The 21,304-nt window shown below is 39.6% G+C and overlaps 7 protein-coding genes and 1 long non-coding RNA gene across 12 annotated transcripts; 5 read left to right on the top strand and 3 right to left on the bottom strand.

The window, feature by feature from the left end:
* The first annotated feature begins 197 nt into the window (after nucleotides 1–197).
* Nucleotides 198–5,365, top strand: LOC116923991 (UDP-glycosyltransferase UGT5). Its single transcript, XM_032930517.2, has 3 exons — nucleotides 198–1,572; nucleotides 1,631–1,808; nucleotides 5,236–5,365. The coding sequence occupies exons 1-3, from the start codon at nucleotides 275–277 to the stop codon at nucleotides 5,266–5,268; spliced, it is 1,509 nt and encodes a 502-aa protein (XP_032786408.2). The 5' UTR covers nucleotides 198–274; the 3' UTR covers nucleotides 5,269–5,365.
* Nucleotides 829–9,874, bottom strand: LOC116923668. Its single transcript, XR_004394613.2, has 18 exons — nucleotides 9,739–9,874; nucleotides 9,620–9,684; nucleotides 8,982–9,071; nucleotides 8,566–8,760; nucleotides 7,746–7,801; nucleotides 6,655–6,720; nucleotides 6,297–6,599; nucleotides 6,039–6,164; nucleotides 5,732–5,959; nucleotides 5,214–5,671; nucleotides 5,004–5,133; nucleotides 4,546–4,681; nucleotides 4,383–4,473; nucleotides 2,171–2,300; nucleotides 1,593–2,086; nucleotides 1,335–1,534; nucleotides 1,043–1,255; nucleotides 829–967 (listed from the first exon to the last, which is right to left on the bottom strand). It is a non-coding gene; the product is annotated as an uncharacterized LOC116923668 (long non-coding RNA).
* Nucleotides 4,897–6,758, top strand: LOC116923646 (UDP-glycosyltransferase UGT5). Its single transcript, XM_032930136.2, has 2 exons — nucleotides 4,897–6,276; nucleotides 6,335–6,758. The coding sequence occupies exons 1-2, from the start codon at nucleotides 4,982–4,984 to the stop codon at nucleotides 6,615–6,617; spliced, it is 1,578 nt and encodes a 525-aa protein (XP_032786027.2). The 5' UTR covers nucleotides 4,897–4,981; the 3' UTR covers nucleotides 6,618–6,758.
* A 731-nt stretch (nucleotides 9,875–10,605) lies between the features above and the next one.
* On the top strand, nucleotides 10,606–11,652 carry LOC116923660 (transmembrane emp24 domain-containing protein 2). The gene is made up of 4 exons (XM_032930161.2): nucleotides 10,606–10,794; nucleotides 10,890–10,924; nucleotides 11,016–11,258; nucleotides 11,326–11,652. Exons 1-4 carry the CDS (start codon nucleotides 10,709–10,711, stop codon nucleotides 11,559–11,561), a joined length of 600 nt encoding a protein of 199 aa, XP_032786052.1. The 5' UTR covers nucleotides 10,606–10,708; the 3' UTR covers nucleotides 11,562–11,652.
* A 19-nt stretch (nucleotides 11,653–11,671) lies between these two features.
* On the bottom strand, nucleotides 11,672–14,722 carry LOC116923654 (fructose-bisphosphate aldolase). 4 transcript variants are annotated; one of them, XM_032930148.2, is made up of 7 exons: nucleotides 14,564–14,722; nucleotides 13,891–14,076; nucleotides 13,617–13,812; nucleotides 13,359–13,549; nucleotides 12,943–13,293; nucleotides 12,800–12,877; nucleotides 11,672–12,095 (listed from the first exon to the last, which is right to left on the bottom strand). In XM_032930148.2, the coding sequence occupies exons 2-7, from the start codon at nucleotides 14,071–14,073 to the stop codon at nucleotides 12,000–12,002; spliced, it is 1,095 nt and encodes a 364-aa protein (XP_032786039.1). In that variant the 5' UTR covers nucleotides 14,074–14,076; nucleotides 14,564–14,722; the 3' UTR covers nucleotides 11,672–11,999. The 4 variants fall into 4 exon arrangements, with proteins under 4 accessions (XP_032786039.1, XP_032786043.1, XP_032786041.1 ...); XM_032930152.2 differs by having other exon boundaries at nucleotides 14,568–14,699; XM_032930150.2 differs by having other exon boundaries at nucleotides 13,891–14,096; nucleotides 14,564–14,681.
* A 664-nt stretch (nucleotides 14,723–15,386) lies between these two features.
* LOC116923663 (2-oxo-4-hydroxy-4-carboxy-5-ureidoimidazoline decarboxylase) lies at nucleotides 15,387–16,368 on the top strand. The gene is made up of 3 exons (XM_032930165.2): nucleotides 15,387–15,658; nucleotides 15,737–15,890; nucleotides 15,971–16,368. The coding sequence occupies exons 1-3, from the start codon at nucleotides 15,472–15,474 to the stop codon at nucleotides 16,152–16,154; spliced, it is 525 nt and encodes a 174-aa protein (XP_032786056.2). The 5' UTR covers nucleotides 15,387–15,471; the 3' UTR covers nucleotides 16,155–16,368.
* Nucleotides 16,369–18,106: 1,738 nt separating this feature from the next.
* Nucleotides 18,107–19,671, top strand: LOC116923664 (2-oxo-4-hydroxy-4-carboxy-5-ureidoimidazoline decarboxylase-like). Its single transcript, XM_032930166.2, has 3 exons — nucleotides 18,107–18,948; nucleotides 19,023–19,176; nucleotides 19,265–19,671. The coding sequence occupies exons 1-3, from the start codon at nucleotides 18,762–18,764 to the stop codon at nucleotides 19,446–19,448; spliced, it is 525 nt and encodes a 174-aa protein (XP_032786057.2). The 5' UTR covers nucleotides 18,107–18,761; the 3' UTR covers nucleotides 19,449–19,671.
* LOC116923658 (mediator of RNA polymerase II transcription subunit 31-A) lies at nucleotides 19,580–20,639 on the bottom strand. Of its 2 annotated transcripts, none has more exons than XM_032930158.2 (5): nucleotides 20,545–20,639; nucleotides 20,268–20,413; nucleotides 20,097–20,183; nucleotides 19,936–20,032; nucleotides 19,580–19,877 (listed from the first exon to the last, which is right to left on the bottom strand). In XM_032930158.2, exons 1-5 carry the CDS (start codon nucleotides 20,622–20,624, stop codon nucleotides 19,667–19,669), a joined length of 621 nt encoding a protein of 206 aa, XP_032786049.1. In that variant the 5' UTR covers nucleotides 20,625–20,639; the 3' UTR covers nucleotides 19,580–19,666. The 2 variants fall into 2 exon arrangements, with proteins under 2 accessions (XP_032786049.1, XP_032786050.1); XM_032930159.2 differs by having other exon boundaries at nucleotides 20,097–20,177.
* Between the last annotated feature and the right edge of the window lie 665 nt (nucleotides 20,640–21,304).

Below are 21,304 nucleotides of genomic sequence, written 5' to 3'. Positions count from 1 at the left end.
CTGGTCAAACAATACATTTCCCCCCCAGCTTTAATAGGAAAAAATGAATACCTACAGTGATGAAAACAGCTTCGTCAACTTTAATTAACGTCATTTGTAACGCTAGATGGCGTTGCGTCCAGATTTATCAACAGTTTCACCCACCTATGGCAATTTTTTACAATAAGAAGTTGAACAAGGCAGGACTTCGATCTGCTTGATTTCCCACATTAGCTTGACAACAGCTGCATAAAGAGGGTGTCTTAAGATAGAAGTTGAAAATCCAGTAAAAACTATGATTTTTAGAGTTTTTTTACTTTTATTCTTGTCCACGGAATTTTCCGTATTAGCTCATCGAATCCTCATTTTGTCACCAATCGCATCGTACAGTCACGCCAACTTCATAAAACCAGTGGTGAAAGGACTGGTGGAACGCGGCCATTTCGTCACCTATTGGAATGGATTGCTATCGGAAAATCAGGCGACGGACTTCCTTAATCAGACAACTAATTTACGTCTACTTTACTCACCGGAAGTGCATGCAATCAGCAGCGGCAATATCATTGATTTTAGTGTTCGAAAGAAACCCAACAACTTCATATTTGGCCTGCCAAAAAGAATGGAGAAATACTGTGAAACCATCTACCGAGATCCAGTCTTCCATCAGCTGATGGATTCACAGGAGAAATACGATTTGATCATCTTGGAAGCAGCTCTAAATGAATGCAGTCTTCCGCTAGTCTATAAATTCGATTTACCTTTTATATACATCATGGGTTCCATGCCCCTGCCTTGGCATCTAGAGGCCATCGGATCACCACTGGCCTTTGACCATTATCCGCAAATCAGTTCAAACTATGCGGATGAGATGAATTTTTGGCAGCGAACGTACAACACCCTGTCCGGCATTGTTGCCATATATTACTGGCGATGGATGGTAATGCCCGTGATCGATCGCCTGGCCGCAGAGATGTTGCAAATCGAAAACCTTCCAACGATCGAAGAAATCGAGAAACATTATCTGAACCTCTTGATACTCAACACTAACATGGGCCTTAATTACCAGATGGCAACAACGCCAGTAGTGATCCAAGCTGGCGGTATAAACCTCGGTCCGGCTAAACCGCTACCAGACGACTTGGAAACATTTGTGAATGGCTCCGGTGACGCTGGATGTATCATCGTTAGCTTTGGTACATATATAAAGAACTCTGAAATTCCCGATGATGTGCGTCGCATTTTCCTGTCGACATTTGCCCGGTTGCCCCAACGCATCCTGTGGAAATGGGAAGACGATAAAAAGATTGGACACCGCGAATCAATTCCATCTAACGTCAAATTAATGCCATGGTTACCGCAAGCCGACCTGCTTGGACACCCGAAAATGCGTCTGTTCATCACGCACGGCGGAGTCAACAGCATCCAAGAGGCCGTGTATCATAACATCCCACTGATAATTCTACCCGTTTTAGTCGATCAGCCTCTCAACGCCCAAAAAGCCCAGGATGACGGTTATGCCATTCGACTCGATTGGGACAATTTGACAGAAGAAATTCTATTCAACGCCATTGAGCAGATCCTCACCAATTCAAGGTATTCGTCAACATGTTTACCTTTGATCCAATTCTGATGTTTTGAAAATGTTTCGCAGCTACGCGGAAAAGATGGAAAAAGTATCGGAGTTGATGCGCGATCAAATGGAAACGCCATTGGATCGTGTCATTTACTGGATTGAATACATTATCCGTCACAAAGGCGCCCCCCATCTGCGGACGGCTTCACGCAAGCTTTCTCTACACCAGCGTTTTCTCTTCGACGTGATGCTCTTCGTTGTCTTGGTCGGTATCTTGATGTTTTCCGTACTCACTCGTGTTTTGCGCTACTTCAGCCGCAAAGGAAGAATTCAGAAACGCGACTTTAAAAAAACCAATTAATAATAGAGCTAAACACGGAAATGCAATACTTATTCCGTGGATATGAAACCAGTAGCGCTAAGATGATTCCCTGTAGCTTTTAGTTGTTACCGTACCAAAACAATGTCGCTGTGACTTAATACTTGGTAAATCCTTCCGTAATGTATTTAGGAACATCAATAAAGAGAAATAGCCTGAAACAAATGCAGAACGGTCACCCTCTTGAAAAGAAAAACAGGGGGCACTCCACTTCAAACCCAGTCATGTTAAGTCATTACCTCAGTCTAGAATGCGGGTTGTCCCCGGATGGGATGTCGAGCAGGTAGGAAAACGTTTTCATTAATTTTGCCGATGTGTTTTTATCAGCAAAATTCGATAGAAGACATTTTGTATGGTCGGTCCTTCGATCTAAACAACAACCAAATAATAATCTGAAATATATCAAGTTTAACACGACTCGTCGCACATCTCTTATACGGTAATTATCCATAATATCACTTTACGAAAGCAGATTTAACAAAGACTCGAACGATAAAGCTTTAGCCGAGGGTAATCTAGTACATATTCACAATTAGAATGTGCTCCCCAATTCGCATTTCAAAAGTGCAAAGATTATACGACACGCCCAACGTTCTTCGCTCGAGAACAACAAGGGCGAAAAACCAGACACTCAAATTTCAGACGGAAGAATTTTAACCAGTTCTACCGTTGGCTTTGTAAAGAAGCTCCAACATTTGCAATTATTGGATACGCTGTGTGAAATCGTCAAATTGATGTCTGGCAGTTATACCAAACGTCGTTGCTCGAGTCAATGATTTATCATCAACTTCCAGGGCAAAATGGGCATTGGTTAGCATTTTAGAACCTTAGCGAAAAGCCATTTGCGTACAAACACGTTCATCCGAGGGGAGAAAAAAAAAAAAAAAATGAAACGACGAACGAAAAGACAAAGTACTAGAAAACAATCATTTGATGCAACATGTTATGTCAGTGTTTACTCAGAAACCGGATCTGAACAAAAAAGAAAAAAAACAAAACAAGTTGTTATCTCAAGGCGAGTTGGTTTTCAATAATTATTGAAACTAAAAGGCGCATTGGCTCTTTCTTCTGGCACGAAAAATAAAATAACAGAGAGAAATTCGACCCGTCCGGAATAATAACCGATTCGGAATGCAAGACCTTCCCCTGTAGACGCCAATTCTCGTTCCTAGTAGATCTACAGCACTTGTTAACATTTCAAAAGGGAACAGAAGGGAAAACGATAGTCGCAAAATGTAGTATCTTCCGACTATCACGTTGGAAGATGGGATTTCTCTTTAAGCAAGTTCTTCTATAGATGCGTTATGAACGCACAGAGAACATTAAGATTCAAAATCAAAAGAAGGATTCGACCGGTGGCAATGACTGAATGGAAACACCTACACCGCCTGTAAATTGTTCTCATTCTTAGAGCAAGTGTGTGACCAAGTTTTTAAACTTCGTCATGAGGAAGATGCGGAAAACATTGGCGAAACGAAAAGATCTTCCAATAAGGGAGACGACAATGACCCTACAGCAATACAGACAGCTGTTAACAGCTAGAAACTAGCTTTACCAAATTCATGTCAACTATGCTGGCAAGATGGTAGACATTCTAAGATGAATAGCTCCACCAAACCGAGCAGAATTTTAAGCTTGTTTCACCTATTCTCATTAGGAATATTCTAATTGTTCCTTAGAACCAGTTTCGGGTCTTTTCATTGACAGGAACTGAGTTACCTAACCTGTTGCGCCGAGAGATAGTTTTTACAGACGACCATCGTTGCATGCACGACTCGTAATAGTTGTGCGGACTGGTTATCCCCACTTATCAATTCACATAGAGAAACGTTAACCTGGTGTATGCGATGATGTAATTAACGGCGTACTATAGAAGATCGTGCTAGCCCGCTTTGTACTTGGATTCGAATGGCTAACTTGGTTGCATCTACCCATTCAGAATTTCAAATAAATGTAATAAATTGGCAGCCATAAATCAAGCGCATGTTGTCGTTTGCGACAAAGCTCTTTATTTTTACGACGACGCAAGTGACGACGCGAGTGACGACGGATACACCCAATAAACTTGGGCTGCGCCAAAGAGCTGGTGCTCAAAACTAACAGTGTATCCTTAAGCCTATCACAAGTTCCCTGTTATTTCTTTTGGGGGGATTTCAAAACGTTCCGCAGGTGCAGCGAATTGTTTGAGGGTTGAGTTTTTACAAATGGATGTAAACGCCTCATTTTCAGTGCTCAGGAAAATGGTTTCAAGTAACGCGGACATATTGAGCATACTTAATGCAATAATAAATCCAAAATGGGACTAATTGAATTTTACTAGATCGATTATGACTAACGGTCTGACCCTATCGTCTCCTTGATTTGAACGTAAGGCCACCAACTGGCCACTAGCCCGAAAGACTAGTCTAGTAGCGGCAAGCAAAAACATTACAGATTGGCATAGAACATTACCTGTTCCTTCCTGTTTTCTCCAACCGACATCGATTCCTTCTTGCGATGCTCCACTTAAAATTTTCTTTTGAAATCATCCGCTGGATACCACCTGTTTAGTCAAATTTGTTACATTAGGAAATGAGATGCAAACAAATTATTCTGTATTTTACTCTCTTATTACCCCCAAACAGAAATTCTGATGTTTGGCCACTTGGATTGAATGACTTTTCTCGGTTCCAATTTGACTAGGTTCCTTGGATTCAAAACACAATTTTTCTTCAGTTCACTTCAAATCAGCTCTATTTTCTTCTTTTTAACTAAAAGTAAAAAAAAATGAGTGTTAGATATTATTTTAACAAAACGTAAATATCAGAATGGCGTGAAATCAAACTATTATTGTTCAACTTTTTAAACAAAAATAATCTTTCGAAAAAACGTTATTTATAACGCTAGATGGCATCAGTTTCCTTGTTTTCGATTTTTTTTTTGAACAGTTGCGCAACTGGTCAAATCATATAAAATCGGTGCACAAAGACAGAAATTTCTTTGGATTTTCTCGATCGGCCTGACAACAGCTATATAAAAACAGTGTCTTAAAAGATAATAAAGAAATCAAAATGGTGTTGAGTGCTTTTTTACTTTTATTCTTGTCCACGGAATTAGCCGCAGCTCACAGAATTCTCTTCTTGTCGCCAATCTCAACACGCAGTCACACCAACTTCGTCAAACCAATAATCAAGGGATTGGTGGAACGGGGCCATTTCGTCACCTATTGGAATGGATTGATACCGAAAAATCAGGGGACGAATGCACTTAATCAAACAACCAATTTACGTCTGCTTTACTCACCAGAACTAGATGCGCTCAGCAGCGATCACAACGTCGATTTCAGCGCTGGAACTAAAAATTTCTATCTTTTATTTGAATTGCCAAAGAGAGTAGAGCTCTATTGTAAAACCATCTATCGAGATCCCGTTTTTCATCAGCTAATGGCTTCACACGAAAAATTCGATTTGATCATCGTAGAGGCAGCTGTAAACGAATGCATTCTTCCGCTAGTCTATAAATTCGATGCACCCTTTATCTACACCATGGGTGCCATGCCCATGCCTTGGCATCTGGATGCCGTCAGTTCACCACTCGCCTTCGACCATTATTCCCACGTAGGTTCAGCCTATAAGGATGAGATGAATTTTTGGCAGCGAACATACAACACCCTGACCGGCATCTTGGCCGTCTATTACTGGCGTTGGATCGTAATGCCCGTGGCCGATCACCTCGCAGCCGAGACGTTGCATATCGAAAACCTGCCAACGATGGAGAGGATTGAAAACAAATATCTGAGCCTATTGATACTCAACACTAACCTGGGCCTTAATTACCAGATGGCAACTACGCCAGCAGTGATCCAAGCTGGCGGTATAAACCTCGGTCCAGCTAAACCGCTCCCGCACGATTTAGAAAAGTTCGTGAGTGACTCTGGTGATGCCGGATGCATCATCGTCAGCTTCGGTTCACTTTTAAGAAACTCCGATATTCCGGATGATGTGCGTCACATTTTCCTGTCGACATTCGCCCGGTTGCCCCAACGCATCCTGTGGAAATGGGAGGACGAAAGTAAAATTAGACACGGCGAATCAATTCCACCTAACGTCAAATTAATGTCATGGTTACCGCAAGCCGACCTGCTTGGACACCCGAAAATGCGTCTGTTCATCACGCACGGCGGAGTCAACAGCATCCAAGAGGCAGTGTATCATAACATCCCATTGATAGTTTTACCCGTTTTTATCGATCAACCTATTAACGCCCAAAAAGCCCAGGATGACGGTTATGCCATTCGACTCGATTGGGACAATTTGACAGAAGAAATTCTATTCAACGCCATTGAGCAGATCCTCACCAATTCAAGGTATTCGTCAACATGTTTACCTTTGATCCATTCCTGATGTTTTGAAAATGTTTCGCAGCTACGCGGAAAAGATGGAAAAAGTATCGGAGTTGATGCGCGATCAAATGGAAACGCCATTGGATCGTGTCATTTACTGGATTGAATACATTATCCGTCACAAAGGCGCCCCCCATCTGCGGACGGCTTCACGCAAGCTTTCTCTACACCAGCGTTTTCTCTTCGACGTGATGCTCTTCGTTTTCTTGGTCGGTATCTTGATGTTTTCCGTACTCACTCGTGTTTTACGCTACGTCAGCTGCAAAGGTACAATTCAGAAGTGCGATCTAAAAAAGAAGAATTAATCATAGAGCTGAATAGAAAAATGTGTTTCGTCTATACCGATACTACTAGTAGCACGATGACTTGGTGCACTTCATAGCACCCACGGCGCCATTTCTGTTAAAACTGAATGCAATAAAATAAACATAATCATGAAAAAGAAATCGCCTACAACAAATATAAACGTTCACCAAAAATAATCCCATTTTCATTTATCGCAAACTCGTCCGTGCAAAATAACATCTCGCTAGTTATAATGAAGAGTGCTGGGACGACGTAACAAAAGGTGAACGTCTTAGCGGCTACATTTTTTAATCATCAAGTTTGGCAGAAAAATTTATTATGGACGCTCTCGTATCTCCAAACTTTAAGCTGATTTGAAACCAGTGTATGCAGCCATCATATTTCGTGCTCCAGCCAGTTGATGATCATTGTCAACTGGCAATATTTTGTTGACAACGAACAGAAAAACAACACTAGGGCGTTCGTCGCAAATGAAGGCATATTTTTTCAATTGCCACACAGATCGCAGAGCGTGATTTTGCTTTAGGCAAATCTTCTGAAAACAAGTTCTGAACGAGCAGTGAAGATTTTAAAAATATACTCTAGTAATGCCCGACCGGAGGCATTGAACAATGACCCCAGTTTAAAAAGGTTTCCAGTCCCAATCCTAGAATACTTGTAGTCAGTTTCTGGTTCGAGTCTAACTTGATTGTGAACAAAATGAGGGGAAAACATGTAATTGCACTAGTTCAAGCGAGGCTGACGACTACGGAATAACTTCATCGCTTGTCAAACGCTAGAAACTCGATCCACGGATCTCAACGTCCCCAATACACGGTTTCGCAAAATGGAGGAATTCGAAAAATGGTTGCCTCATTTGAGCTGCTGTTGGTACCAAAAGATAAATTTTAGACGAATTCCCCGATTTTGATAGGAGAAAAATGTATCCCTTAAAAACTGGTTTCAAATCAGCTCTACCTTCTTCACAACATCAGGAAAAAGAGCGAACTAAGCTGTTTATACGTTCAGTGACAGAACATTGAAAAATGATTTCGTATTAAACGTCCTAACTAATCGATTCACAAGTTGTTATTATATTAAGTCTAAACGTTTACTTATCAAACATGGCGTGCAAGTTTGGCACTTACCAAACACCTCGGTGAATTAAATTTGACGATGGTGATGGTTCAGCATGCAACGGCATCTGGAAAAATGAAATGAGTTGAAATAAAAATCACTAAGAACAAAATAGAAAATAAAAATTCAAGAATAATTTTTTCTTTACCTCTCCTGACCGGACTTTAAATGGAAAGGATGGAAAATCAACATTTCTTTTTTAAACTATTGCTCAGGTAGAATAATTCCCCAATAGGCAAATCTCCTGTAAACGTGTCCAAAAAAGTGGGGAAGGTTCTAACTAAAACGTTCGACCAGGGCACTGACTCAGCGGGGACAAAAATGCGTATTCTTATTACAAATAAATTTGTCCTTGAAACCAGATTCTGGCTTGATTTGATTGTAAGATTATCACAAGGAAAACACGTGCAACGAAGGGGGTTCAAGTGAGGTCGACGGCCATAGAGTCGTCATCGAAGACAGCGTCGCTGTAAAGTTAAAAAGCCTGAGCGATACAGAATAATTGGATGCACTAAACACTCAGATACTTGAGCATTTCATTTATGGGCTTGAAAACGTTTTGTTTGTGCATTAGTTGGGAGTTCCACAATTGGATTTTTTACACCCTATTTCAAAGTTCATAGAGATTGTTTCGCGTAACGTGGATTACCCTGGGCATATTAATACAGCAATCTCAAAATGGGGCGATTGAATTAATCAAGTGTGATTGATAATTTCAACGTATCGTCCATCTCACCACGGTTCAAACGCAAAACTAAATAATGGTTTCTTGGCTGAAAGAAACGCCGATAAAGGCTATTTGAAGAATTATAGCTCGACATGAAACATTACCTGTTTCAGCAACTGCAAGACTAATTTTGATTTCGCCTTCAAGTTCTTTCTTACAAAGTCGAATTGACATAATTCTCTTGAGGTCCTGCACTGCACAATATGTAGAGTAGCCTTTTCAGATTTGATGCGTTTCAATTCCTTCGTCAACCACTGTCACATTTCTCTTGAAAGACCGTTCTGTCCAAATTTGGAAATCTAAAAAATAAATCAGAAACAACATTAGCTGACATGTACAGAAAGTTCTTTCACCGAGAAGGCACAGGAGAAAAAACAAACAAAAAACTGGGCACTCGTCAATTGCCACCGAGGCAAACAAGCAAATTACTCAAATGTATAACACTATGACTTTATGCAACTATTACATATACGTAGACATAGCGGATCAACGTATTAGAACTCAAAGGCGTAGGACTTACCAGATTTTAGGGTGAACTAACTTGATGCTTGTAAGGTTCATACCATTTTTGGGGTGAATTGTTTCTATGATGTAAGTACTTGGATATCCCCTTGTAAAACAAAACAAAAATAGATAAATTAGTTGAACACAAAACAAACTAAAGCAACTAAAAATATACACAGTTATCAATCAACATTTTCCTACTTTCTAACCCTACGTACGTTAGAATACGTAGATGTACCACGGTCTATGCACTATGACCTTCGGTATTGTAGAATTCCCCTGTCGACAATGATCAAGTTCTATTTCCCCAAAACTTACTCAGGCAACTGGGAAACAACTGGGAAACAACTGGGAAACAACACTGACAAAACACACAAGGTAAAGATAAGATTGAATAGCATTTCGAATTGAACAGTTGCAACAGAATCGCATTCGCCTAAATAGCCCAGGACAAAAATCGATCTTCAATTCGCAGCGATTTCAGTAGCGACGAGTAACAACGGATTCCTGCTAGACCCAAGATTTTTCCATAAAAGCTTAACCAATACAAATGCTCTAAAACTTTTCCAAATTATTTAAAACCCCAGATTGGAATGTAGTCAGATAGTCTTAAAAACAACAGTCACTGTGGCTAATGTTTCACAACAAAATTACCTTTTGTTTCTCTGACAGAATTTTTGTTAGTTTGCTCAAAACTTTGCATCATTAACCTATTCTTTCTGAAACAAAGGAGAGATTTTAATAGATTCTTAACCTACACAAAGAATGATTACCTTGAACACAGCTTTATGTAAAGTAAAACTCAATTTTTTCCTGGTCAGTTAAGTATACAATTGCTGAGAGACATAGTAACAACAGCATATGTCTCTGAACAGCAAAATTTCATTCAAGCCTGCAGGCAAGCAAACCACAACCTGCACAAATAGGTCTATCAATCATGGGCCTATTTCTGACTAATGGTACTGCACTACTGCATGGGACTTTCTTATACCAGTATGAGAGAGTGGGCAATACAACAGTTTCAAAAAATACGAATTACTAACTCAGCACAGTAATTATTAAAGGCTTAAAATAGCAAAAGTTTAATCCAAAGATCTATCAACTGTAATATATTACAATTACTCGCCAGTTTATTTGGAAAGCACGAGCCACGAGGTTGAACGCCCTGAACCCAATTAGTGAACACTGAAACTGAACAGTGAACAATCTGCTGCAGACAACTACATGTGTGGGACCGACTCCCCGACAAATGAAGATTGCAGAAACAAAATGGCGAATCTGGCGCCAATACTTTGGCCATATACAGGTTTGCCTTTAACGAAGCCGTTTCATTTCTAAAGTTACAATTTATTCCTACAGTAGGAACACACAAAATAATTAATTCAAAATTGTTTTGATATTTCAGCTGTCTTCTCGACAGCTGAATGGTGGCTTTTAATATCGAACAAAGTTATCGTATAAAATTTATTATAAAAAACGTTGCCCTTATTTTTCGATTATATTTTCCTATGTTGATTCTTAAGTCTAAATTTATATTTGCTTGATGTTCCGAAGACACATAAAAAAATTTAAAATTCAGTTCAACTGAAATTCCCGCCAATAATACTGTTATATCGATATGTACTAAGCAATCGCGATTTGCTACACGTCATCGCTTGTAGCCGGAGAAACAGACGTATGTTTTCCAATCTGTTTCTTGTAAAAATCTGCCTGTTTCAATCTGTTTAACTCTATTTAGCTGCCATGAATCACATTTGTTTTGTCATTTTATTGTTGATTGGGTGCACAAATGCCTATTACATGACGATAGATGCTCATGCCGAGGAATGGTAAGTTACCAACAATTTTGTCATACCCGTGTGCACACCTTCAAGTTAACTTTTAAATGAACTAAATTCATTTCTCTATCTTACCTATTATTCAGCTTCTTTGAGAAGGTTTCAGCAGGCACAAAATTAGGTACACATAATGAACTTTAATTAAAATCAGAGATTGCGATTGGAACATCATAATAAAATCCACACTTCTTTTTTCCCTCTGCACAAACTAGGTTTGACATTTGAAGTGGCAGAAGGTGGATTTTTGGATATTGATTTCAATATTGTTGGTCCAAACGGACAAACTATTGAGTCTGGTGAGCGTGCCAGCAATGGAAAGTATGCCTTCAAAGCCGACATGGATGGAGTATACACATATTGCTTTTCCAACAAAATGTCTACCATGACTCCCAAAATTGTTATGTTCACTATTGATGTTGGCGAGCCCACAGCTGAACTCCACCAAGATGCAGCCAGTAAGAAAGATTTTTTGTTTTAAATATTGATCAGTATTATGGCTTGCTGATTCCATTTTCAAACAAGATGGTAACCATACCAAGCTGGAAGAAATGATTAAAGAACTGTCAGGCGCCTTGAGGACAGTGAAACACGAACAGGATTACATGAATTTACGTGAACGCGTTCACAGAACCATCAACGAAAGCACGAACTCACGTGTGGTGATGTGGTCGTTCTTCGAGGCCTTCGTTCTCTTGACCATGACTGCCGGTCAGGTTTATTATCTCAAAAGGTTTTTTGAAGTAAGACGTGTCGTTTAGCATAGAGACAATCCATCCAATATGTAACTTGTGACTTCGTGTTGTGTAAGTGAATCTGGTTTAAATAAACACCGAGTTTCAATCACGATAATTAAATTGAACTTGATATGTTGCTGGTATTGGTATTGTGTATTGGATGTTGAAAACAATAACATACAATAAAAGCAAGTGATCTTACTACATCACTCTCCAGCCTTTAAACACTCAAAACAAAAAGGACCAAAGATGGATAATAATAGTGAATGAAATTCTATTATGACACTACTACAATCTCAATCCCGGATGATCCTCGTTCATTTTACCTAAACATTGAAAAAAGTTAAAATTTCGAAAAAATGCATTCACAATTTTTTTTTTCCAAGTTTGTTGAAACAAATCGACTTTCTGGTTTTTTTCTTTTTATAACGACGATGACACCATTGCAAGCTTTTCATAAATCTAGTATGCGTGGTTCTTGATAAACAGGTCGTAGGCAGCAGCAGCTCCAACACAAGTTCCAGCCACGTATTTGCCCTGAGCGGCTTCGCCATTAGCCTGAATAATTCATTCACATCAAATAGTTTTAGATTTTTCTATGTACTAAATTCTCTTTTTTTTTCTATCTTTTTTTTTTAAACAGAAGGAAATATATTTCGAGTTGAGCAGTAGTTCAAGGGGGAAAAATATAAGAAATTTCTATTGAGATAGACTGTTAACGTGACTACACCATAAACCATGCTGACATGCAGCTATATCTTTTTTTTTTTTTCAAGTTTGCAACTAAATAATTTTCTTTGAAAAGTGCAAAAGGAAAATTGGTCATAAAAAGAATGTGGAATGGGGTATGAGATTTTTTTTTTTTTTCTTCGTAGGTTTTGACTTCGGATCAAGGCACCGTAGATTCTTTTAATAAGCGTGCTGTTTCACGAAAAGAGATTGATCGGCAGCATAACTGGGAATGGATCCGGCAACGTATTTGTTTTGACAAGCCAAACCATTGGCCTGTTGGTAGAATGCAACATAAAAAACCAAAATAGAAAACAAACAAAAACAGACATACAAAATGTTCACTCAACAAAACAAAAGAAACTCTAAATAATTATTGAAGTTTCAACATAAAACAAATAAAACAGCAACTCTAAAAATTGTTAAGTCTCGTGCACAAAAAATAAAATACAATCCTATTATCTACGTTAAAGATGTTAACTATATTTGAAGTTAAACAGCAAAAACCGGGATTCTATAAAAGCAAAACATACCTTAGCACGCTTCAGGAGTTCTTCCTGACCAGCCTTGACGTTCTCGGGTTTGCCACCCCAAGCGCGGAGGACTGATGCCTGAATTGAGAAATATTATGATTTAATAAACTCAAATGAATAAAAGACAGCCATTAAAAAAGTACCTGAAGGGCACGGCCGTAGCTGAAGGTGAGACCCCATGGCTTGCGGCCTGGGTAGGCGTTGATGGCGTTCAAATGGACAGAGGCATCCTCTTCTGACTGGCCTCCAGACAAGAAAGTGACTCCAGCAACTGCGGGAGGAACGGTCCTCTGCAGAGCGGTAACGGTAGCTTTAGCAACCTCTTCTGGGGTGTATTTGGTCTTGCAAGATTGGCCAGCAGTGACCATGTTGGGCTTGAGGAGAGTGCCCTCCAAGAATACGTGGTGATCATTGAGTGCCTTGTAGACGGCAGCCAAGACGGTCTCGGTCACTTTCTGTGCTCTATCCAAGTCGTGATCACCGTCGGGAAGCACCTAAACGAAACAACAATCACAATTAAATTAACGATATAGAAGGAATAAACGGAATGAATTCAAACCTCAGGTTCGACGATCGGAACAAGGCCATTGGTCTGGCAGATGGAAGCATAGCGGGCCAAGACGTTGGCGTTTTCCAAGATGGCCTGGTAGGACGGTGTGTTCTTGCCGATCTTGAGGACGCATCGCCATTTGGCGAATTGACATCCGTCCTTTTTGTATTGGGCGCAACGAGCGTCCAAATCGTCCAAACCTTTAGAGTACAAAGAAGATTTATTTATACCGAACGAACTCTGGTTTGTTATTGGATCATCAATCACCTTGGGTGGTGCACTCGTCTTCCGAGCCGAAAAGGTTGACGACACCCTTGTCTACCTTGATACCAGGGTAGATTCCACGCTGTTTGAGAAGCTCGGCGAAGGAGGTGCCACAGCTTGCTTTCTGGTAGAGGGTCTCGTGGAACAAGATCACACCAGAAATGTTCTCATTGAGGGCAGAATCGGCGGTGAAGAGAAGCTAGAATAAGAACCACATTAGAAAATTAGAAATTTTAAACATATATTTGTTTATCATTGTCTACGTATTAATCAATACCTCGCGGTAAGCACGGCGGTTTTCCTCGTTGTTCTCGAGACCGATATCAGCGAAGCGCTTTCCAACGGTGGCAGTGGATTCGTCTGCGGCCAAGATACCTTTGCCTGGAGCTACAATATTGTGAGCAATGGTACGGAGCTCATCCTGGAGAGCTTGAGAAGGGTAGTTGAAGTAGGTCGTCATTTTCTGTCAATTCAAAAAGAAGGCTGAGAATAAAGATATTTTCAACCATGGTTGTTATTTCTGTGTGCATGGCACTACATCAAAACGCAAAATGTTACCAGATACCACTGTGACCTTAGCTCTGTTACCAACCTAAAGGTCGTTCTAAGGGCAGCCAAATGGGGTGCAACTGTTTTGAATACTGGAATTTCTAACACTAAACAGCTTAGGCTTCATGAATCATGTTATCAATTTTCAAATAAAGGACTTTAGACGAATAACTAGCAAAATTATCGCATCCAAAAGTCACTTTTACAAGGGACGGAAGTACTCGGGGCTCGATCAATACAATACATAGTCTCTACGCGAAGGTCACCTTGGCAAGGGATCGTTCGGTTCTGATACAAAAAACTGCGTAATTTTTATATCGTACTCAAGACAACGTTTGTTTCCTTATGCAACTAATAGTTTAACACAAAATTTGAAATGTTCAAATAAAAATAGAACTTACTGACTGGGTTGTTTAAATTTGACTGGAAGAGGAGAAGGAATGATCACAACAGGACAGACGAGATCGTGCAGTCGAAGTGAGCTCGTCAGTATTGAGCTTGGGGCTATTTGGTATACTACCGCCAGTTGCTGTCCTTTTAAAGAACCGAAGCGCCAAGCCCGAACTCGTGCGGCTGGCAGAACAAATTCCAACGTGAACCCATGCACGTTGGCTATAAATAGCGCGACATTCGAACTAGAAAAATACAGCATAGTAAGGGCACCTTGTCGGTTTGTCCTCCCAAAATTTCCTCTATCATGCTTTTTCTCGGTGTCTCGCAATCATGCCTGACAACTAGATGACCCTCAAGTCTCCGACGATCACGTGAACCGTCGACAAGCACACGCAGAAGCGGCTACTGTATTCTGCCTTCTCTGCTCTCTCGATTTCTCTTTGGTCTTTGCTGTTGTTGTAGAAGTTAGCATTAATATCCCGGGAATTTGTATTCTGTTTTGATGCCGAACAAAAATACATTGTTAACTTACACGTATGGGATTAAAGTTTGACCATGGAAATCTTGTATGCTACACTGATGCTACACCGGCTGCAATCTCCAGTCTCCACATGTTATAACGAAAATAGGTTACATAGCAATACTGAAGTTCCATGCTACTCTCCATTATCTTTCTAAGAAAATGGCTAGGCTCAAATGACGAATGGCACTAAAGAAGCTGGAGTCACATATCAATTAATGCAATGAAAACATCTTATGGGAAATAACATGTTTATTCTCCAATTCGTCTGCATACACAAACAAACAAATCAATGTTGATTATTAATGACCTTGGCTGCAATGGCCTTCACAGGCCGGTTGCATTCTGTTCGGGTCGTTGTCTAGTGGCCACTTCTCAGCCCAGTTACGCGTACAAATGTCTGACGTGCTCACAATTTCGCAAGTGAATGAGTTAAACTATGAAGATTTCATTGGGCGATTTGGTAATGTGATTGAGCACTGTTCAATATGCGCAGCTGCCGTCTGGCGATTCCGTCCATTTCATGACATCCGTCATCTTCACCAGGCAATTTGCTCATTTTTAGATCTTCTTCCAAATACAGGTTTTGTTTTTTTCACAATTTAATCATCTTTGGGAATGTGTTATTTTATTATTAAATTTTCTCTTCTTTAAACGCTAGGTAAAGAGGGTGTGCTAAGATTACATCCTGATTTGGCTGGGAGACTAGCTGAGCTTGGCAGCCTTACCCAAGAGAGTTCAGCTGAACAGAAAGCTGCTGGTTTGGACACCATGACCCCTGAAGAGAAACAACTGCTAAAAGATACCAATTCCAAGTAATGATAACTTATTACAACATCACACATACAGCTAGCTGTTGATAAATAACATCATCTTTGGAATGAATTTTCACTAGGTACAGAGACAAATTTGGCTTTCCATTTGTCATATGTGCAAGGCAGAACAAGAAGGAAGCAATTCTGAAGGGAATAGTTGAGAGGCTGGAACATTCTGCTGCAGAAGAACTGAATATTGGTATTGAAGAAGTCAAGAAAATCTGCATGTTGAGGTTGTTAAGCATAGTGCCTGATGAACAATGATACATGTCAGGAATCCATCAGCAGGGAATATTACCAATATTCCATTCAAACATTCTCACAACAGTTTTGAAAAAAATTCTGTTAATGTTTTGGTGCTTGCATCATCATCCCTCAAAATACAGCAATTACAAAAGAATTTTCTTTATATTGTCTTGTAGAATTCACCAAAAGGAGATAATTAAAAAAATTTCATGAATACACATGTTAAGAATTATACACTTTTCTTTTGTATTGGCTTATTCTGTATTGTCATCATGTGCTTTTCAGCTTGACTTTGAAGAAGCTTTACTCTCTTTCTGGTGTAATGTTGCCAGTGAAGAATTTGCTAATCATCAATGAATCGGGCACATTGGCCATTCACTCTTTCCTTTCTAAAATGCTCATACTGAAGCAAGTTCAAGAAGTGCAAACACACAGGGTACCTAAAACACGGTCAATGTTCAAATTTGCCATACATAACTCTTTTAAAGTCTAATATACTTGAGATATTTGGCATAAGTGGGCTCTTTCCAAAATACTGCAAATACTTAATTTAATTGACAAATGCAGGATTCTTGATGTAGCTATGTCGAAGAAGAACTATCAATTTCAAGTTTTATATGAAGGAAAATTATGAATTCCACATCAAGGAAAAAAACTTATTGTGCAAATAATTAGGATTGGCAAAACCGGCAAAACATTACACTAATTTAGGGTCCGTGTATATTGTGTACTTGGAACGTGGAACGATATGGCGTGGAAATAAGCGTGGAAATGGGAGGGGCAAGAAATCGTTTTTCCACGGTTCAACCAGAGTAATAGAATACTGGTGTAGCCACGCTTATGGCGGGCCCTCCCATTGCCTTTTTGGCCTGAAAGTCTTTCTGTCCCATAACGAAAGCGCCACAGCGGCTGTGTTGTGAACTTGTGATGTATTACGTTTTCGCTATGTTTTCGCTCATTTTCGTCGTCTGTACTTCAGAAAGTAAACAAAAAGTGGCTTAATTAATTAGTGTGAAAAAATGTATGTATAAACATATGGGTTGTTATAACAATAACAACCCTTAAAACTCAATTCATAGGTGGCAGTTACGGTTATGGGACACTTAAATCGATATCTTGCCTCATTTTCTCACAATCGATACGCGAAATTGGCAACAACTTTTGGGAAAAAATCCGAGAGGGGGAGTTAACATGGCCGTGGCTACACCAGTATTCTATTACTCTGGTTCAACCGCTCTGGAATGCAACGCAATAGGCATGCAATAGGTATGCCATGGAATATTCGTCGAACCGGTTTTCTTCAAATATATATTTCTATGCAAATATTAAAGAAGAACTTCTAGGATTTAACGTGTGCTGAGACACACGAACTACACAAGAAAGTTAACAGTTAAAGGGTGACATAATCCTAATATAGCATTTGCATTTGCATTACCTCGTCACCTACTATACACAAACCATAAACCAAGTGCCTCCATCAGTACATGAGATGCTGGTGTGATGATCGGATACCGGAAATCAGAGGCCGGGAAGATAAGGGCGATAAGCTTGAGAAAAACCAGCTGGTTGAACAAGAATGATATATAGCCTAGATTCCGATTTTGTAGAAAATAAAGTGTGGGAGAAGTGCTGTGGTTATATTGATAGAGATAGAGGTAATCTTTTACCCAGAGACCATAATTCTTCTCGTTTTTCCTAAAGGACGTCCAACAAAGTCACGACTAGAGGCCCAGTCCGAAAACCTGTCTTCCCTTTCCGAGTCACTTTCCTCTTCATCCTATTCCGAATTTTCTTCTTCATTTTTAGGCTCTGCGAATGTTGATTCGTCCTTGTCGTGCATCCCAAATGACTAAGATTTTGATTCAGGCAAAATAAGAGCAAATGAAGAATGGAGGCAGAATATGAGATGCAAATGAATTCGTAAGATATTTTACCCGTCATCGTAATTATCGGCACTGCGACGAGGAACTATTTTAGTGTCACCGTCATCTTCTCCTTTCACCTGTTGTAGGCAATCAACTTCCAGTTTTCAACTTTTCTTTCCCTACTCCTGCAATTTCATCGGCGCTTTCAGTTTAGTATCACCTGGCTTTACGCGTGGGTCAAATCTCAACTCTCTGACGAGAATATCGTAGGCAAAGTTATGTAACTTGGGAGGTAGCTCTTCAATTTTCCTTGGAGTTGTAATGGCCGCAATGGCGTCCAAGATATCTTTGAACTCTAGGTCAGCCAACAATCAATAATTCAAGACATCTCTCGGGCTTGTAAGTCTAATCGCCAGCTTCTTCCTTCTCCTTTTGCTGTTCTTCTTTACGTTGTTTACACTCGGCGATAAGGTTATTAGTTAAAAGTCTCTCGGTTTTGAAACGTTTCATCTGATTAGTCATATTATATCACATCATAAAATATTCCACGATTTCAGCAAATCTGTTCCACGAAAAACGTTGTTTGCTTCTGCAATCAAGTTGAGAAACGTTGGGAAATGAAAAACGTTGAAATGCAAATATAGCGTTTTTGTACACTGCTTAAAATTGGAAGGGTACGGTGTACAATTTAGCCGGTTGCATTCTGTTCAGGTCGTTGTCAAGCGGCCACTTCTAGGCCCAGTTTAATACGCGTATACATATGTCTGACGTGCTCACAATTTCGCAAGTGAATGAGTTGAATTATGAAGATTTCATTGGGCGATTCGGTAATGTTATTGAGCACTGTTCAATATGCGCAGCTGTAGTCTGGCGATTCCGTCCATTTCATGACGTCCATCATCTTCATCAGGAAATTTGCTCATTTGTAGATCTCCTTCCAGATACAGGTATTGTTCTTACACAATTTAATCATTAAGAATGTGTTATTTTATTATTAAATTTTCTTTTCTTTGAATGTTAGGTAAAGAGGGTGTGCTAAGATTACTTCCTGATTTAACTGGGAGACTAGCTGAACTTGACCGCCTTACGCAAGAGAGTGCAGCTGAACAGAAAGCTGCTGGTTTGGACACCATGACTCCTGAAGAGAAACAACTGCTTAAAGATACCAATGCCAAGTAATGATAACTTATTACAACATCACACATACAGCTATGATAAAGCTGGTTGATAAATAACAACATCTTTGGAATGAATTTTCACTAGGTACAGAGACAAATTTGGCTTTCCATTTGTCATATGTGCAAGGCAGAACAAGAAGGAAGCAATTCTGAAGGGAATAGTTGAGAGGCTGGAACATTCTGCTGCAGAAGAACTGAATATTGGTATTGAAGAAGTCAAGAAGATCTGCATGTTGAGGTTGTTAAGCATAGTGCCTGATGATAAATAACACATGTAAGGAATCCATCAGCAGGGAATATTACCAATATTCCATATTCCATTCAAACATTCTCACAACAGTTTTCCAAAAAATCTGTTGATGTTTTGGTGCTTGCTCTATCATTGCTCAAAATACAGCAATTACAAAAGAATTTTCTTTATATTGTCTTGTAGAATTCACCAAAAGGAGATAATTTTAAAAAATTTAATGAATACACACACCAAGAATCATACACTTTTCTGTGGTGTTGGCTCATTCTGTATTGTCATCATGTGCTTTTCAGCTTGACTTTGAAGAAGCTTTACTCTCTTTCTGGTGTAATGTTGCCAGTGAAGAATTTGCTGATCATCAATGAATCGGGCGCATTGGCCATTCACAATTTCCTTTCTAAAATGCTCATACTGAAGCAAGTCCAAGAAGTGCAAACACATAGGATACCTAAAACACAGTCACAGTTGAAATTTGCCAGACATAACTGTTTTAAAGTCTAATATACTTGAGATATTTGGCATAAGCTGGCTCTTTCCAATACTGCAAATACTTTATATAGTTGACAAAAGCAGGATCCTTGAAGTAGCCACGTTGCGCAAGAACTGTAAATTTCAAGATTCAGATGGAGGAAAATTATGAATGTCACAAACAAGGAAAAACACTTACAGTGCAAATAATTAGGATTGGCAAAACACTGCACAAATTCCAGCTCCACCTGGAATCGAATCCTTTGTTGCTCGTCAGTCTCTATGCCTTAAATGTTGGAAGATAAAAACCATAAAATCAACAGCCGTATAAACGATTTGAAAATGCCAATAGTTAGATTAAATTGTTTACCTCGGGTGCTCATTGCGAAGCAAACGCCAAAAACGTTGCTTGCTTCTGCAATCGAGACGAGAAACGTTGGTGAATGACAGATGTCGAGATGCAAATATAGCGTTTTCGTACTGTTCGTCGTCTGCTTGAATGTTGGATGAACTAATCTTGTAATAGAAACCAGAAAATTCAAAGGGATTTTACGTAATCGAGTACAAGCCCTATAACTATGAAGATTTGCTTTGCTTGAAAAGTAAAATTCGTCTAAACAAATGTCAAAACTAAATATTGCTACAACCTGCAACTGCAAGCAACCGAGCGGTTGCAGTGGACAACCTGTCCGTGCGCTCTAGCACCAGATGGAAAGAAAAAAAACATATTTTACTGAAAAGCACGATAGTGGAGATCAGGATCGCTGCAGGTACTGGAATGCTCACCAGCAGTAACTGGAAGCAAGAGAAGAAATGAAGAAAAAAAAAGTCTAAGCAAAAAACGAAACAATCGGTCAACGGTTGTTGTCAGTCCCCGAATGAATAGGCATCTTAAGACGTTTACAAAGATGGATTTTACAAGTTATTCTATTCTCACTTGTGATTGTGACGTCATACAAAGACAATATTGTTTGCCTAATGTCTTTGCGTTATGGCTCGACCAGCGATTGTTCTTCATACACCACCTTCTAAGCACAATACTAAAGAGGAAAGAGACGTGAAAAAGGATATAGGAAAATTAATTATGCAAATTGGGGTGAAGGAGGGAGCGATGAATGATCATACGTATTTTTAACTAAATAGATTATTGCCTCTTCTTTTTGGGCTGCTGACGCTATTCAAAAAAGTCTCATTTGGTCTCTTCTTAACATTCTTTTCTTTTATAGTTTCCTCGCTGGCTCCGTTCTTCCTCTTCTCTAGTTAAGACTCTTATAATATAAGACTATAGAGTGTCCCAGCTGCGACTTTCAAAAATCTCCTAAATGAATCGGAGTGACAATTGCCCTAATAGAGTCAGGGTACGTTTACAGACCAGCATCAGTAGATTCTCGATGTATACACTCTAAT

The sequence above is a fragment of the Daphnia magna genome, linkage group LG5, assembly GCF_020631705.1.
Source record: "Daphnia magna isolate NIES linkage group LG5, ASM2063170v1.1, whole genome shotgun sequence".
Taxonomy (NCBI): domain Eukaryota; kingdom Metazoa; phylum Arthropoda; class Branchiopoda; order Diplostraca; family Daphniidae; genus Daphnia; species Daphnia magna.
Note: the sequence above shows the minus strand (reverse complement) of the source record. Positions and strands in the feature narration are given on the sequence as shown.